General features: G+C 42.1%; 1 protein-coding gene and 1 pseudogene across 2 annotated transcripts in view; both read right to left on the reverse strand.

Moving 5' to 3' along the window:
• The window catches only part of SNTG2 (syntrophin gamma 2), a 383,842-nt gene that overhangs the window by 12,323 nt on the left and 352,206 nt on the right, over positions 1 to 19,313 (reverse strand). Inside the window, exon 16 of the mRNA XM_030921522.1 lies at positions 15,949 to 16,059. Within this exon, the coding sequence (XP_030777382.1) occupies positions 15,949 to 16,059 (111 nt within the window). The remainder of the gene's footprint in view (positions 1 to 15,948; positions 16,060 to 19,313) is intronic.
• On the reverse strand, positions 11,988 to 12,536 carry LOC115894322 (annotated as a pseudogene). The gene has a single exon (XR_004054425.1). The product of XR_004054425.1 is annotated as a 40S ribosomal protein S24 pseudogene (transcript).

Genomic DNA, 19,313 nt, shown 5'->3' on the forward strand with positions numbered 1-19,313 from the left:
TATGATGTGGTTGACTTTCTAGCCTAACTTTGGCACAGCATGACATGGTAGATACAGATGCCCTCATCTTAACTTCAGTGTTACTTCACACTGACCTCAAGTCTTCAGACAAAGCTTAGCTCTTTCAACCAACTGCCAGCTAAAGAATCCCCAAAACCCACCTATGACTTGTAAGCCCCCACTTGGAGATGCCCACCTTTCCAGGCTGAACCAGTGCACACCCTCCATGCACTGACTTCTGATTTCACCTGCGATTCTGTCACCCTGAAATGTATGAAACCAAACTGTAACCTGGCTGCTCAGGTGCACCTGCACCTTCTTGGGACCTCAGGAGACTGTGTGTCCCCAGGTCGCAGTCACTCTGTTGGCTCAGAATAAATCTTTAAGTATTTTGGCAGCATTCGATTTCCTGTCGCCATCCTCTTCGTCTTCCTCTAGTTGTGAATGCTGAAGCCCGCATTGCCGGGAGCTTGCCCCTCCAGTTCACATCCTGGCTGCCCCTGGAACTTGGCACTGGAGAGGTTGGGTGGGATGAGCAGAGCAAACAGGACTTCCTGCTCAAGCAAGTCTGGACATCAGAGCTGGAGATGGGGACTGAGACCACAATCAGCTGTGGTCAGGGCGAGCCTGCCCGCTGCCCTCCCTGGGACTGGGGCTTCCTGCCTCCAGAGACATCCCTGGATGTGGGGGGTTCTCAGGAGTCCCAGTGCCAGGCAGGGTGGAGGGGCGGTCCTATCGGCAGGGCTGCTGGGCCAGGTGTGCCCAGAACAGGGGGAAGAGTGAGAGTCCACTCTTCCTATGCACGTCCTGCTTCCCAAATTCACAATCCCAGTCTGAGGAGGCTGCTGCTGTCCTAGACAGGAGGTGCTGTTTGAAATGTAGGACACTCAAGAGACAAACGTAATTCATAACACAACTCACAACAAGCCGGGAGCAAGAAACCGGCCTCGTCTAAGGAGTGAGATCCCTGCCCCGAGGTCTTCACAGAAGACTTGCTAGGAAGGCTCTGATTTGCATTGATTAGGTCCTCAAGAAGGTTTTAAATATTAAAGGAAAATATATTTTCCAGACTCTGAACTACCTAAGTCCCAGGCTACAGCATGTTGTTCATTCAAATAAAATAAAACAGGCTGGGTGAGGTGGTGCACAGCTGTAATCCCAGTGCTTTGGGAGGCTGAGGTAGGAGGATGACTTGAGCCCAGGAGTCTGAGCCTGCAGTGAGCTGTGACTGTGCCACAGAGTAAGACCCGATCTCCAAAAAAACACAAACACAAACAAAAAGCAAGATAAAAATTAGAAAACAGAGCATTGTTGGTTCTCAGCAGCCAGCACCCTGAAGCCTGGCACATGGATGTGCTGAGGGCCCCAGAAGTTGCCTCGGAATCAAGGTCCCTCCAGCCTTGTCTTGTTTCTCTCCCAAGTGCGGGGAGAAGCTCTCTGGAGTCTCCTGACATGACTGAGAAAGCTTCTTTCAAAGGAAATGCAACTGTCTTAAGACCGCCTCCCCCAAGATCTCATTAAACAGCGGGAAAGATCCACCACCAGAGAAGAGAAGGGACTGGAGGCGGCCACCAGGCCCAGACTTTCCCCTCTTCTTCCGAGGGCAGCTCCCGGAGGTCACCTGGGAGACTTGGTCTGCAGCTGAGACAACCTTCACTCCCACGCACCCTCCCTGGAGCACGGGCCTGAGCATCCCCACTCCTCCTCTCTGTAAGGAGCACGGGCCTGAGCATCCCCACTCCTCCTCTCTGTAAGGAGCACGGGCCTGAGCATCCCCACTCCTCCTCTCTGTAAGGAGCACGGGCCTGAGCATCCCCACTCCTCCTCTCTGTAAGGAGCACGGGCCTGAGCATCCCCACTCCTCCTCTCTGTAAGGAGCACGGGCCTGAGCATCCCCACTCCTCCTCTCTGTAAGGAGGGCATCTGGGCCTCGGCCACCTGGACCCTCTCTGAGTTCACATGTCCCATGACCTCCATGAACACACATGAGTGTAATAACTGTTCTCTGCTTCTCTCTTGTTAACACGTGTCTCTGCTGTAGGGGTGTCAGCTGTGGCCCTTTTTGATGGGGAACAAAGGGATCGTCCTGAGCTTCCTGATGCACACAGAAAGCACAGCGTTCAAGTAGGGGAAGATCTGGATGATCACAGGTGAATCTGGTCACCTGGAAACTCCTGTGAGCATCTCCAATAGCAGAGACACGTGGACTCCTGCAAACCCAGCTCAGCTGCCATCCTCCCGTGGCAGCCAAAGGTCTCAGAAAGGCACGTCTCTAAAACTTGGTTTTCTCGCCTATAAATTGGGGCAAACCCCAGTCTGTGTCTATTGGGAGAATCAAGTGAGATACTGAATGTAAACTTTGGCACAATTTAAACATCAAAAATGGCAGCTATAATTTAGGCTAATAACTTCTTTCTTTGAGCCAGGTGTCTTGCCTGTAAAATGGGGATCTTTTGTTATAAAAAAATTAGGAAGAAAATAAACTGTAATTGGCTCTGTGCGAAACATTAATTCAGTGATTATTAATTATGTCCCACATTAATTCAATGATTATTAATAACAAAAGATGGAAACAGTATTTTCCCATTTAGGAAAAAATGTGAAATAATAGCAAACCTAGGATGCTTTTATAATTAATGCAAGTAATAATAAAATGTCACTATTTTACCATTCAATTTTAGAAAAACAAATCACATTTATGTCAAATATTTTATTTTTGTACTGGATCACTTTTGTGAATATATGCACTTACATTACAGATATTTCACGTTAGAATCTTTTTTGGTTGAAAGAATAGAGGTGATCATCTCTTTTTGAAGAGATGCCATTTTCAACAACATTTTGTTATTTGGTATTTACTAATTCCTAGCAGGAACCAGCTCTATAGAACCTGGAAAAGAAAAATGACCCACTTTGCAAAAGAATTTCTCCTTCGATTAGTATGAAATGTTTGCCCTTTCTATCCTGGAAAGGATAAATAATGGCGTTTTGTAAATGGGCTGTTGGGCGATGATCTCATTTATTCAAATGCCAAGTCCACCCTCTGTCTGCATAGACTCCTCTTCCTACCCCTTCTTCCAGGGTGATAACAACTGGCATCTCGGTTCTTTCAGTCACTTCTCCAAATTCACAGTCTCTGAGGTCTGCAGGTTTTGTTACCTAAATCAGTAAATTTAGACAGAGGTGAGGATTTGCTTTAGTTGTTAGCTCCAGTTTTTTTTTTTTTTTTTTTTTTTTTTTTTTTTTTGTGGGGAAGAGAAAAAAGACCTTGGGAACACACAGAAAATTGTCAGAGGCCATGGAGAGGCAGGCGAGTGCCTCGGTGCCTCTTCTGTGACTCCAGAGCCTCCACCCCTCTGGGAGCTCCTGGAAGCAGCCTGTGCTGCATCCCAGCTTGATTCTGGTTCGATGTGGCCAGTGTGTGGATGGTTCAAAGACTTAAGCAGTTTCTAGTCTGCAGATCAGGGAGTGATGCAGCAGCCAATACTCTCATTTGGCCATTAGCATAGGGGCAGGGGGTGCTGCCCTTTTCCCCACCTGACCATCTTGTCTCCAGCCTGTATGCAGGTGCTAGCACACAGCTCTTGGGCTGCAGGGGAACGTGTTTGTTTCTGTGGGTTAAGCAGTTACGGCTTCCTCTACTGTGGTGTGGCAGAAGGGTTTACATTTTCCTCTTGATATTCATCAGCTTAAGATTCACACATCAGAGAAATAACCAGCTCTCACAATGAGCACATCTTTTTACTGTGAGGTGTGGCAAGCCTTCCACTCAACTTGAGGGAAAACTGGCAGGAAGCCCTCCTCCTGGAGTCTGGAAAAATATAAAAACAGCTACAAACCATTCCTTATATCAATGTGAGAACTGAAGTGGGAATTCAAGGTGGCTCCAGCCCCAACTAGCACATGTTAGATAACTCTGGTTAAGTGAGTGTTTTGTATCACGCATTAGGGAGTTTAAAACACTGCTGCCAAATAGCAAAAGAGAAAAGAGATAAAGTGGACTTGATCAAAATAAAAAACTTTTGTACATCGAAGGACATTTTCAAGAGAGTGAGAAAAGACGAACTATAGAATAGAAGAAAATATTTACACATCATGTATCTTAGAATAATTTAATATCCATAATATGTCAAGAACTCCTACACATCAACAACAAAAAAACAAACAATCCACTTTAAAAATGGGCACAGGACTTAAGTTTCTCCAAAGGAGACACACAGATGACCCCTTAACACAGGGTAAGATGCGTCACATCATCAATCGCTAGGGAAATGCAAACAAACAAACAAAACCCTCAAAATGAGATACCACTTCACACCTACAACAATGGCTGTAATATTTTAAAAAGGAGAAAAGAAAAACATTGGTGAGGATGCGGAGAAACTGGAACCTTCGTTGATGGTTGGAATGTAAACAAGTATAGGTGCTGTGGAAAACAGATGAGCAATTCCTTAAGAAAGTTAAATAGAGTTATGATATGGCCTAGCAAATTCACTCCTATGGGTATTCCAAAAAATAAAAAAGGGACTCGAACAGATACGTGCATGTAAATGTGCATTGCATCATTATTCACAATAGCCAAAAGGTGAAATAACCCAGAGTGCTCATCAACAAATATTGAATAAAATATGATGTATCCATAAAATGGAATATAACTCAGCTCTAAAAAAGAATGTTCTGATACTTATTCCAACATGGACGGACCTTAAAGACATTAAGCTCTAAGCAAAAGAAGCCAGACAGAAAAGGTCATCTATTCTACGACTGCACTTCTATGAGGCACCTAGAAAAAGCAAATTCATAGAGATAGACAATAGAATAGAGGGTACGCAGAGCTGGGGGTTGGGAGAAGGGGAAAATAAATTTTGTTTCTATCCCCTTATAATCAACAATCTGAAAAAGAAATCATAGAAACAATCCCATTTACAATAGGATGAAAAAATAAAATGCTAAGGAATGAACTGAACCATGGATGCAAAGGTCTTGTAGAATGAAAACTAAAAGAAATTGTTAAAAGAAAGTAATGAAGACACCAATAAATGGAAAGGCATCCCATATTTATGGGTTGGAAGGCATAATATTATTAAGATGTTAATACTACCAGAAGTGAACCTCAGATTCAATACATTCTCCATCCAAATTCCAAAGACATTTTTTAATAGAAAAATGCATCTGTAATCTTAAAGGATCTTGACCAGCCAAAACAATCTTGAAAACAAATAAAGTCTCAGGTCTCATGGTTCCTGATTTTAAAGCTTATGGCAAAGCCACAGTAATCAAAACACCATTACTGGTATAAAGAGAGACATACAGATGAATGAATGAATAATGAATGATGAATGAATATACCAGAGAGCACAGAAGTAAAACCTGGCCTATGTGGTGCCATGGGAGTCTGCCACTCAATCGGAAATGTCCGTGCTACCGGGAATAAGCAGTTTTTTAATTAACTAGTGCTGGGAACATTAGATATCCACTTGCAACACAATGAATTAGGCTCTTACCTTATACCATATATAAAAATTAACCCCAAATGAATCAAGGACCTAAACACAAGAGCTAAAACTTTAAAAAGTTTAGACAAAAACATAGGGACACACTTCATGACATTGGGTTTGGCAATAATTTCTTGGATATGACACAAATAGCAAAGGCAATCAAATAAAGCAGAGATAAATTAAAAGAGATAATTAGATTGTACCAACATTAATAACTTTTGTGCATCAAAGGACACTGTAAACAAAGAATAAAGAGAAACTCCCAGAATGAGAGAAGACATCTGCAAATCACACACTTGAGAAGCAGCTAATATCTAGAATATTTAAGAACTCTTACAAACAAGCAACAACAACAACAAAAAACAACTTGATTAGAAAATGGGCAAAAAATCTGAATATTTATCTAGAGAAGATATACAAGTGTCCAATAAGCACATGAAAAGATGTTCAACATCAATAATCATTAGAAGATAATAAAACCCCAGTGAGACAACATTTAATATCCATTAGGACGGCCAGTACTCTCCTAGGAAAATCAGAAGTGTTGTCGAGGATGTGGAGAAACCGGAACCCTTGTGCATTCCAATTTCCTTTGTTGGTGGAAATAAAATGGTGCAGCTGCTACAGCAAAGGGTATGGGAGTTCCTCAAAAAATTAAAAATAGAATTACCACATGATCCAGCAATTCTACTTTTGTTCAATACCCAAATAATTTAAAGCAGGGACTCAAGCAGATATTTGAACACCTGTGTTCACAGTAGCAATATTCACAAGCAATATTCACAATATTCACAATATTCACAAGCAATATTCACATCCAAAGGATGGAAGCAGCCTAAGTGTTTGTCCATGAGTGAAAGGATTAAAAATTGGGTATATGCATATAATGGAATATTATTCAACCTAAAAAAGAAAAGAAACTACAGCCAAAGCAATCTATAGATTCAATGCAAACCCTATCAAAATTCCAGTGACATGTTTGACTGAAACAGAAAAAAATTCTAAAATTCATATTGAACTACAAAAGACCTTGAATAGCAAAAGCATTGTTGGGCAAATAGAACAAAGCTAGGGGCATTGCACTACCCAACTTCAGAATATACTACAAAGCTGTAACAACCAAAACAGCATGGTACTAATGCTAAAACAGAAATATAGACAAAAACAGAATTGAGACCCCAAAGATAAATCCATGCTTTTACCATCAATTGCTCCTTTACAAGGGTGGCAAGAACACATAATGGGGAAAAGATAGTCTCTTTAACAAATGATGTGGGGAAAACTGGATATTCACATGCAGAAGAATGAAATCATATCTTTATCTCACACCATATACAAAAATCAATTCAAAATGGATTAAACATTTAAATGTAAGACCGAAAACTATAAAACTACTAGGATAAAACATAGGACAAAATATTTTTAGCATTGGTCTGGGCAATGACGTTTTGGATATGACTCCAAACGCACAAGCGATGAAAGCAAACAGACAAATTAAAGTCCATTGAACTAAATAGTGTCTGCACAACAATAAAAACAATAAACAAAATGAAGTCACTACCTGAAGAATGGAGGAAATATTTACAAGTCATGCATCTGATAAGGAGTTAATATCCAAAATATATGAGGAAGTCAAAGAACTCAAAAGCAAGAAAACAACCTGATTTTAAAATGGGCGAAAAACTTGGACAGTCTTTTCTCAAAAGAAGACAGACAGATGGCCAGCAAGTCTATGAAACAAATGTTCAGCATCACTAAGCACAGAGAGAGTGGGGAGATTGGGAAACTGACGCCTCCAAACTGGTAGGTATTATTGTGTCTAGTACTTTTCTCTTTGAAAATCTGCATCAAAAGAGGCATATTTTGGATTTCTCTCTTTACCAATGCCTTGGAGTTGAAATATTATAGTATTTTAATTTCAAGACTAATATTATTTTGACTTCCAAAATATAGACCCTAATGGGGACAGTCCCTTCCAAATAAAAAGGATAGGAAAACAAAGCAATGAGAATATGATTTGTTTGATCTGGTGACGTAAACCATGACTGTGATGTACCTGAAAGAAAAGTAAAACACACCAGCCTCTCTCTAAGGTCACCCAGCGGACAGGTTTGAAGGCTGCATTTCTATCTTAGAAGCTGGAGTGTTTACCAGGGACAGTTCTCCCAGTGTGAACATCCATCTTATATTTTGTCAAACCCAATCACAAGCGAGTTATTTAAGCTTGTTGGACAGAACCTCAGTGTGCGTCATGCGGTTTCTCGGTGTTCAATCCAGACCCACACAGGCTGAAGTACATGTCTAGATTTAGTGTAATGATACTTGGAAAATGGAATTCACCTGTAGGACTCCAGTCTAATTTTAAATTTATCTTAGAAGCCCTGATGGTTGAAAATAAAATGATTAGAAATTTTCTTGGTTTTCCCTGGGCCCAGACTGGCTTTACTTACCTACGTGGCCATTGTTTTAATACTCTAACTTCCTCACCCACCTGTGAATCCCCAAAGCCAGGGTCAGAGAGGAGCATGAGTCCTTCCCTCTCACACCGAAGCTTTAGCCCTGGTTTGCCTTTCCTGGACCAGCAGGCAGCGTGGTTGGCTGCTGACGGCTCAGGCCTCTGCTGGGCTTCTCTTACTGAGAGAGCCAGGAAGTACGTCAGGACCCATTCCGTCACGTCTCCCAAAAATTAGCTTATATGTTGATAAAGTTTCTCAAAGCATGGTTAATTGCAGGAAACATTTACGAAGCATTTGTCACATGGAAAGCCAGCGGCTGATGCAGCGGAGACACGGGGATACATTCAGAGTCCTCTACGCAAGGAGCATGGGCTCAGTGCGCTTTAGTGTCAACAGTGGCTGGGCCCCAAGTTGAGAGACAAAACACATGAATCTCTCCATGAAAAAGGGAATTACTGGAATAGGGTTATAATCAAGAAGAAAGAACATAGCTATTTAAGAAACACGCAATTCACTTTTCTGTATTCTTTGAGTACTTTGTCCATGCACGTTTTGAACATTCATTTTCATTTTTATTTCAATAGTTTTTGGGGAATGGGGGTTTTTGTTTACATGGTTAAGTTATTTAGTAGTGATTTCTGAGATTTTGGTGCACCTGTCATCCGTGCAGTGTATACTATACCCAGTGTGTAGTCTTTTATTCCTCAGTCCCCTCCCATCCTTCCCCCACCAATTCTCCAAAGTCCATTGTATCATTTGTATGCCTTTGCGTCCTCATCACTTAGCTCCCATTTATGAATGAGAACATATGATATTTGGTTTTCCATTCCTGAGTTACTTCACTTAGAATAATGGCTTCCAGCTCCATCCAAGTTGCTGCAAAATACATTATTTTGTTCCTTTTTATGGTTGAGTAACATTCCATGGAGTATATGCGCCATGCTTTCTTTATCTACTCATTGCTTGACGGGTACTTCAAGCAGTGTACCTGTTGGTTGAAGGTTGGTTCCATGTCTCTGAAATTGCTAATTGTGCTGTTATAAACATTTGTGTGCATGGTGTCTTTTTCATATGACTTTTTTTCCTTTGGGTAGATATCCAATAGTGGGATTGCTGGATCAACTGGCAGTCCTACTTTTAGTTTTTCAAGGAATCTCCACACTGTTTTCCATGGTGGTTGTGCTAGTTTACATTCCCACCAGCAGTGTAGAAGTGCTCCCTTTTTACCACATTCACACCAACATCTATTGCTTTTTTAACTTTTTGATTATGGCCACTCTTGCAGGAGTGAGGCAGCTTATATGTCGTGGTTTTAATTTGCATTTCCCTGCAAATGAGTGATGTGGAGCATTTTTTCATATGTTTGTTGGTCATTTGTATATTTTCTTTTGAGAACTGCCTACTCATGTCCTTTGCCCACTTTTTGATGAGATTATTTGTTTTTTTCTTTCCGGTTTGTTTGAGTTCCTTGCAGAGTCTGGATATTAGTCCTGTATTGAATATATAGACTGCAAAGATTTTCTCCCTTTCTGTGGGTTGTCTGTTCACTCTGCTGATCATTTCTTTTGCTGTGCAGAAGCTTTTTAGTTTAATTAGGTCCCATCTATTTGTTTTTGCTTTTTGTTGCATTTGCTTTTGGGTTCTTCGTCATGAACTCTCATTGGCCTAAAACAATGTGTAGAAGAGTTTTTCTGATGTTATCTTTCAGAATTTTTATAGTTTCAGGTCTTAGATTTAAGTCTTTGATCCATCCTCAGTTGATTTTTGTTTAAGGTGAGAGATGAGGATCCAGTTTCATTCTTCTGCATGTGGCTTGCCAATTATCCCAGCCCCATATATTGGATAGAGTGTCCTTTCCCCAATTTATGTTTTGGTATGCTTTGTCAAGATCAGTTGGCTGTAAGTATTTGGCTTTATTTCTGGGTTCTCTATTCTGTTCCATTGGTCTATGTCTGTTTTTGTACTAGTACCATGCTGGTTTGGTGACTATAGCCTTCTATTATGGTTTGAAGTCGGGTCATATGATACCTCCAAATTTGTTTTATCTTAGTTTTGCTTTGGCTTACGTGGGCTCCTTTTTGGGTCCATATAAATTTTAGGTTTGTCTTTTCTAGTTCTGTGAAGAATGATGATATTTTGATGGGGACTGAATTTGTAGATCGCGTTCAGCAGTATAGTCATTTTCACAATATTGATCCTACCCATTCATAAGCATGGGATGTGTGTATGAAAATAATTCCATTATTTTTGATTTAAAAAATAATTTCGGATCCGTATTTGGGAAGGGGGCGTTGTGCTTCACGAGTATCCTATTAATTGTTTGTCCTCTTCCTTTTGATATCCATCTGCATGAGAACATTTAGAAGCCCCTGGTTTACACAGAGGGAGATGGGAAATTCTCTGTTGGGTGATGTTTTGCTGGGGCTGGCCCTCCCTCCTGGCACCATCTGGCTTCCTGAAATAGTTTTCTCAGCACCCTCGATTCAGTCTTTTCAGTGATAAATGCTGTGGGCATCGATTGGCACTCCTGCCGAGAAAGCCTAGCAGCCAGGCCTCAGTTTCAGAAACACCCCAAATTCCTTCTGGCCTGCCACCCCCTCAGTGGTCCTAAACACACAGGTGCCCAAGCCCTCCATCTGTGGCTGGCACACTCAGCCGACTCACTGATGGCAGAGGCGTAATTTTCAGTGGGGTTTACTCTCACAGATCATTATAGAGTGAAAATACACAGTAGTGTTTCTCCCAGAGACATGATTCTGCAGTAAATTGTGCCTTGCTTTCAAGGACCTCTGCTTCATGGATATATATGTGGGAATATCAGAAACTTCTGTATGTATCTGCATGGAGTCATTAAAATGTATCTCATTTTAATGATAGTAGGAACAATTTTCTCCTTAGAACTGATGAAACTCCTGTGACTACATTTGGCAGTTTCTTTAATACTAATTTACTCCTTCTTCGTTAATTTATTCATTTAAAACATTTATCAAGTGTACATATGTGCTGAACCTCATGCTGAATATAAAAAAGCTAAACTAAAGTTGCCCTTTGGAGGCTCAGCCTAGAGGCAGAAATGGAATTATAAAGAAATATGCAAAATACAAGCAATATGCACAGAAACATGGCAGGGTTTCACTGGGTATCTTTTGTGGGAATTGGAAAAGGGCAGCTTCCCCGTGCAGTGTGCGTCAAGTTATGTCTGAATAATCTGACATAATTTGCATGAATAACACAATTAAACAGCACAAGATGGAAATTCTTCATTCAATAACATTTGCTTCCTTTCCACTCTTTTTTTTTTAGGCAAAAACAGTCAAAGAGGAAGAAAAATATTTTATTTAAAAACTACTACAATCTCAAATTTCCAGCCATTGGAATCCTTGTGAAGTCATCCCACAGTCTTGAATTCTATGTGATTTTTAAATTTCTTTTATTACTTTTTTGTTGAGATAGAGTCTCCCTCTGTTGCCCAGGCTGGGGTGCAGTGGCGTGATCTCGGCTCACTGCAAGCTCCACCTCCCGGGTTCGCACCACTCTCCTGCCTCAGCTTCCCAAGCAGCTGGGACTACGGGTGCCTGCCACCATGCCTGGCTAATGTTTCGTATTTTTAGTAGAGACAGGGTTTCACCGTGTTAGGCAGGATGGTCTCCTGACCTCATGATTCACCTGCCTCGGCCTCCCAAAGTGCTGAGATTACAGGCATGAGCCACCATGCCTGGCCAATTCTATGTAATTTTTGCAAATAATGGATGGTAGGAATTAATATTTCACTCTGCTCCCCAAGCCCCAGAACTCCTCCTTCAGATTTCAGGAGAAACTCAAGTGTTCTCATCATGCACTAATTACTAAGGCAGTGTCCTCGTAGAATATTCCAGAAATATTTTCAACAACTACTAAAAGGAAACTTGTTTCATTGTTACCACTCATTTTACTAGAAAATCAACTTACTAGGAATACTGTTTTTTCTGACATTCCTGGTTAATTGATGTATTGAGGAAATAAAAGGTTCCTATTTCTTTTTTTTTTTTTTTTTTGAAAGTTTTTAGTTTATTAATCTGCTCGTGAAAAATCCAAACTGGACACAGGTAGCCTTTACTGCAGCACCTTTACTCCTTCGGCTGTGATCCAATCTCCAGCTCACTTTTTGCCAGCACCAACATTGGCCTTTGCAGTCCCCCTGACTTTCTTCATTCTGTTCTTGCGTTCCTTTCGTTGCTTTCTTGAGGTCTTTTTCTTCTCATACAGGCCATGTCTTGCAAGTCTATGTTTGGGTTCATTTTTCTTTGCATAATCCAGGGAGTCATAAATCATGCCAAAGCCAGTTGTCTTGCCACCACCAAAATGAGTTCTGAATCCAAATACGAAGATGACATCCGGTGTGGTCTTGTACATTTTGGCTAGTTTTTCCCGAATTTCTGTCTTAGGCACTGTTGCCTTCCCAGGGTGAAGAACATCAATAACCATTTGTTTCCTCTGAAGTAGTCGGTTGGTCATGAACTTTCTAGTGCGGATAGTTACAGTGTCATTCATGATGGCGGCCTATCTTCAGACAGTCAGGGAGGAAAAGAGCAAAAGGTTCCTATTTCTTAAGACGACATATTGCTAACATCCAAGATTTGCAATAGCTTTGAGTCTCAACTCAGAATTCATTCCCGTGGACTCCCTATGTCCTGCATTAGCTTCTAGAGTTTTCATTTCCCAGCCGCCATGTTCTACATTAGCTTCTAGAGCTTTCATTTCCCAGCCGCCGTGTTCTACATTAGCTTCCAGAGCTTTCGTTTCCCAGCCGCCGTGTTCTACATTAGCTTCTAGAGCTTTCGTTTCCCAGCCGCCGTGTTCTACATTAGCTTCCAGACGTTTCCCAGCCGCCGTGTTCTACATTAGCTTCCAGACGTTTCCCAGCCGCCGTGTTCTACATTAGCTTCCAGAGCTTTCATTTCCCAGCCGCCGTGTTCTACATTAGCTTCCAGAGCTTTCGTTTCCCAGCCGCCGTGTTCTACATTAGCTTCCAGAGCTTTCGTTTCCCAGCCGCCGTGTTCTACATTAGCTTCCAGAGCTTTCGTTTCCCAGCCGCCGTGTTCTACATTAGCTTCCAGAGCTTTCGTTTCCCAGCCGCCGTGTTCTACATTAGCTTCCAGAGCTTTCGTTTCCCAGCCGCCGTGTTCTACATTAGCTTCCAGAGCTTTCGTTTCCCAGCCGCCGTGTTCTACATTAGCTTCCAGAGCTTTCGTTTCCCAGCCGCCGTGTTCTACATTAGCTTCCAGAGCTTTCGTTTCCCAGCCGCCGTGTTCTACATTAGCTTCCAGAGCTTTCGTTTCCCAGCCGCCGTGTTCTACATTAGCTTCCAGAGCTTTCGTTTCCCAGCCGCCGTGTTCTACATTAGCTTCCAGAGCTTTCGTTTCCCAGCCGCCGTGTTCTACATTAGCTTCCAGAGCTTTCGTTTCCCAGCCGCCGTGCTCTACATTAGCTTCTAGAGCTTTCGTTTCCCAGCCGCCGTGTCCTGCATTAGCTTCTAGAGCTTTCATTTCCCAGCCGCCGTGTTCTACATTAGCTTCTAGAGCTTTCATTTCCCAGCCGCCGTGTTCTAACTTTCTGTACATCTCGTATGTTGACAAGTGCAGACCCTCAGTGTATGGAGGTGACTTCTGAAAATGCCCACGGCCACCCATGCACTAAGTATTTGCAGTCATCCACATGTCTGTTTCCTACTCTGTGGGATAAGGTGGGAAATGCTGTCATCCTCGTCTGTGTCCCCTCTTCTTCCTGTGTAAGCTGTGAGGTCCTTGACTGCACAGAGCCCAGGGAGCTGGGGGACCCGAGCGACGTGCCCAGGGCCTTTGGGTCACTGCTCTTGTGAGGTCCCTGCCTGTCTCTACCCAAGTTCCTCCCTCTCGCCCCAGAGGTGCCACAGAGAGGCCTTGGGTGGCTCTGAGATCCGGTGTGGGGAAATGGAGGTGGAGGTTTGTAGGGACATATTAATGTGCCCCACATTCATTTCTAAGTGTAGTTAGGTTGCTGTATTTGCAGTTTTACATTTTTTTTTTTCATAAAAAAATTCCCATGAATTGTTTAAGCTTCAAGCCCTACGAATCTTGCGTCCATCCCTGTGGCCTCTGGAACTCCCTGGGGCATTCTCCTTTCCACCCACCCACGATGGAAATAGGTGGATCCAAACACAGCAGCACAAGGCAGCCACGCCTGTCACAAAGCCTCTGTCCCACGTGAATCTAACATATTTCAAGCCCCTCTGTCTTAGGTGACCTGATACTGATGCTCCTTTTATTAACAGATAATCAAGAGCTGACTGATCATTAACAAATAAACACAAAAACATTTAACCTTAACAGACACTGTTAAAAGGGTGTTTCAGATGCCATGGAAGCTGCTGGAGGTCCTGAAGCCTGTGCCCCGGGGATGAGAGGGGCTCAGAAAGCCACAGGGACACCGCAGGCACGAAACCCTCATGGCCACCGGAGACCTCCCGCGCCCTCACAGTACGAGACTCAGAGCTCCACAAGATTAAAGCAGCAAAAGGTTATGGGGCTCCTCCCCTGCCAGGGAGCCCAAGGCAAACAGCTGCATAAATAAACAAACCAGAGGAAGAACCTTCTGTTTTCATCCCTGATCGATTCACATCCATGCCAGTGAAAGATCAGATGGAAATTGATGTCAAGCCTCTCTCTCCACATTCCCAGCTTGCTGGTGGCTGACGACCCCAGGATGCGGCTCAGGGCAGCCTGCTGAGAGGTCAGTGCCTTGCCTGCTCAGGGCCCTGGGGTCAGCACGAGTGCTGCTGCCTCATCACTGTCCCCCACCCCAGGAGCCACAGCCTCTGTACCATCTGCAATCAGGTTTTACTTTTGTCAATTTCCAAAACATAAAAATGTCAAACAATCACATACAATTTCCGTTGTACTTAAAAGCAGCTATAAATTGTCATTTCATTGAGATCAATGAAGAGAGGATCAAAGTTGACCTGAACTTTCACATATAAAAATACCACATGTGACGTGTTGCTCAGATTAATTCCATCAGAGAAAAAAATGTCTGCAAAGTATTGACAATCTGTTTCCACACAATATGTGTTCATGAGTCTCATATTTTTTAAAATTTATTTTTCAGTTTAGTAAATTTAATCTTTAGTTTTATTAAGTTTATATTAAAACTGGCTTGTGGGCAACATATTTATACATAAAATATGGTAAAAGTCAATACCTGTCAATAGTACAATGTCACCTCCAGGCAATGAATTTAAAAGGTCTAAGGTCTTTTAATTAACAAAGAAGTTTGTTCTCAATATTATAGTCAATTTATCACATACAGGGTGCAAACAAAATACAGTTTGTAAAACCCTTCCTTTAAATTTTGACTTCTGGTATATTTTAAAATATTGATTTCCTGCTAATATTTACTAAGATGCTTGTACATTTTAGTCAAATCAAATACTTTGTTTCAACAGTCACTATTTTAGGATATAAACGTCTGTCTGATAGGAAACATCCTGTACAGCTTGAGCATCCCAAATCTGAATATCCAAACACTGAAATGCCCCAGAATCCCAACCTTCTTGAATGCTGGCCTGAAGCTAAATGTTCCAGAATCCCAACCTTCTTGAATGCTGGCCTGAAGCTAAATGTTCCAGAATCCCAACCTTCTCAAATGCTGCCATGATGCTCAAAGGAAATGTTTATTTGAACATTTTGTATTCTGGATTTTTGGATTTCAGATGCTCAATCAGTACCTAATCCACAAACATTCCAAAATCTGAAATCCCAAACACTTCTGGTCCCAAGTATTTCAGATAAGGGACATTTGACCTGGACAGGCTCTTTTGACGTATCTATTGTCTAATTTTTAAGAAGGACTTGTGCTTCGGGACCTATTGGTTTACGTATGTGTGCATGGGAAGGATGGAGATTTTTACCAGCAGACCATCTGAGCTGTACTTTATGTGTGGGTGGGTGGCAGAATAACCCACGCCCCATGCCCCATACCTTCGTCTCAATCTGTTTGGTGTCCAGATTCTGAAACAGCAGCTTTACTCGAGTTTTCCCATCATCTGAAGATCCCTTAAGCTGAGAGAATTTAAATCTCCAGAGCACATTCTGTAAAGGAATAAAATTAATTAGTGATTTATAAACAAGAGTCCATTTATTTAATTAGCATCTCTTACTACATTAAACAGCCTTGTTAAATCAACAGACATTCACAAAATGTTTAAATCGACATTTAGCATGTGATGATTTGTCAGTCTCTACTTTCTCACTCTTCAATCTTTGCAAAGTGGCTTCCTCCAGCCCACCCAGCTCTCCTGCCCCACGGTCCAGCCTCCAGTAGCTGCTCCGCATGTCTTGAGGATGCATCAGCATCCACCGTCCTCAGTCCCACGTCGCCTGCAGTGGCCCCCTCTGGTCTTCCCTTGTGTTTTCCTGTACACAGCCTTAAAACATCTTATGAGCATTGCTCCTTTTTGTGCTTGGAGAACTTCGGAAAAATTCACTAGAAGTTCCAGTTCTTCCTATATTATATAAGACATAGTCGAGAGTGCAGACAAAATGAAAAACTTTAATCCTGACTGACACCACCCCATCTATGGCTATATGTGAACCACTAAACCTTAGTTTTTCATGAACCAATTTGAGAAATGTAAAATTAAAAATTAAAAATATTGCCTTTTAATACTACTGCAAAAATTACTTAATGTTTGCTAAGGTACTTTAAAGATGAAATGTACTCTACAAACTCTAACTCCCATAAATAAAAAAGGCTACAGCAAAGAAAGACCTAATGGATGTCTTCTATAAAAGGTAGTCTTTAATTATACATACTTCATTATAATAAATCTTTATCTTCCCAGAAAAATTCCACCAGGGAACAGTAATTTTTTTTTTTTTTTTTTTTTTTTAGCAAGCCATAGGTCGAATTTCCATTAAAAGCTTTTATTTTTAAACAAAGAACATATTTTTCTCTAAGTGTCAGGAGAGGGAAAGGGGCTGCAGAAAACAGGGAAAAAGTTTCAAGAACACTTTTATCCCATCTGACCATTGACGGGTTTATTTCCTGCCCACATGCTAACCTCAAGATTCTTGGCCACATCTTTTACTTTATATTAAATCCAGGAGCTAAATAGAATCTCTGCATTTTATGCCAAAGTGTCAAAGCACACATTTCCTGTAGGTTTTAGGAAAATTAGAACTTCATAGGATCTTAGGGAACAGTTTCTCTGTCTCTTCCATGTTCACAGTGAGGAAACTGAGCCCAAATCCACCTGGACAGACTTGGGCATCAGGATCCTTTCAGAATTAGAATTGCCAGACACTGTGCAGAAACAGAATATTCCAAAATCATGCTTCAGTCACTGCTTCCCATGTGATATGGTTTGCCTGTGTCCCCACCCAAATCTCATCTTGAATTACAGCTCCCATAATTCTCACGTGTCGTGGGAGGGACACAGTGGGACATAACTGAATCATGGGGGCAGATCTTTCCCATGCTGTTCTTGTGACAGTGACTGAGTCTCACATGATCTGATGGTTTTATAAAGGGCAGTTCCCCTGCACAATCTCCCTTGCCTGCCGCCATGTAAGACGTGCCTTTGCTCTTCCTTTGCTTTCTGCCGTGATTGTGAGATCTCCCCAGTCATGTGGAACTGTGAGTCCATTAAACCTCTTTTTCCTCATAAATTACCCAGTCTTGGGTATTTCTTCATAGCAGTATGAGAATGGACTAATACCCTATGGTCATCAATTCCAGAAGTGAAACACGTGTATCCATTCTTGTCGTGAGCAGAAGAGAGTGTGATGTGAGCACTGGGGCACTGACGCAAGCCCCGGAAGCAGACGGCAGCCACAGCCGGCCTGGAGGGCCTGTCCCAGTGAGGGAGCTGCCCAAGCCACCCCTGCCCTGCTCCACCCACTGCACCTGCCTCCGGAGAGCCTCTTCCCACACTCCACACCCATTCCACCTTGTCTGGGCAGCGCCAAAGCACCCTCTCTGCAAGCTGTTAAGTGAAGGCTGTGACTTCAGCCTCTTACACTGAGGTAAGTCTCATCTGCCTTTAAAAGGACCTATTATCCATCATTTGTAGGAGGGACCTGTGATCATAGGTATGTGCTCATCCATCAGGAGAAGGCAGGCAGTCTTGGCTATTGAGGTTTTGCCTAATTTCTCACAAAATAAGCAATACTCAGACAACTCTGTGAGCAGCAGTAAGAGGCTTTGGCTCAAATTTGATTTTGAAGAAAGAGAGCTCAGTAGTGGTCTACTCCTATTAGGATAGGGTCTTGGGAATAACCTAAATTAATATTTTGCATGGTATCGTAAACTGCTATTAAAACATTATATACAAAAAGTGCAAAAATATCTACGTAAAAGTCCTGTTTATTGTTTAAAGACTTCAAAATGGTCCTCACAGTGAAGTGACTTAGGTATATGATTATTGTCTTTTTGGTCCATTGATACTGCACCGTAACTGTACTCAACATTTGCAGATTTGAGAACAACGTTTCCTCATGAGGCATACACATCCAGTATATATGCTTAAAATTGTGTCCCAATTTTACCATCTAGCTCTTGTTGGGGTAATGGAGGACAAGGATCTCGTCAGCGTCTCTGGTTTGGGATAGGCTGCAAGTGGTCCAGGCACAAGTCGGGGCTCTGTGGGTACAGGTGTGGCTCTCTTTCTGCCCTTCTCAGAGCATGTGGTGGGGACATGGTGGCTCCTCTCGTAATCGTCCCTTCCAAATCGCCCCTGGTGGCCTCTTTTAACTCTTTCACAGTTTTTCTCTTATGCATCTCATAATAGCAATGTTTCTGTAAAAAACGAACTTGTTTTTCCATTATGGATGGCATTTCTGCACACTTTATTTAAAAGTGGTCTGGGTAACAGTTTAATTTCACAACTCTAAGCCCTTCTCCAAAGCGCGATTGGACCTTCTAGATCAGAGTGTGGCATGTGCTCCACTCACAGCTCCAGAGACGCTGTTGGCAGCCAGTCACAACAGAGCCATTTTTATTTGTTCCACAGCCTGGGGGATAAACTCGGGTGGACCCATCCTCCCGTGGCACAGATAAAAGCTAAAGGGAAGCCAGATTTTTAGTTCTCCCTCTTGGAAGACAGTAAATATTTTTCCGTAGTTTTAGTAATTAAAGAGCAGCTTTGCAGTTGAGTGCACGCTACATGAAACATGCTAATGTTTACATATTACTGTGATGGTTTCAGGTTGTTAAAGATGATAATCACATCTCACTTCCTTTGTAACACGGTCTGATTGTTAACATAACTGACAGTGGAAGGTAATACTTCCTCTGTAACGCTGTCTGATTGTTAACACACCGACAATGGAAGGTAATCCTTGAG

The sequence above is a fragment of the Rhinopithecus roxellana genome, chromosome 17, assembly GCF_007565055.1.
Source record: "Rhinopithecus roxellana isolate Shanxi Qingling chromosome 17, ASM756505v1, whole genome shotgun sequence".
Classification (NCBI taxonomy): Eukaryota; Metazoa; Chordata; class Mammalia; order Primates; family Cercopithecidae; genus Rhinopithecus; species Rhinopithecus roxellana.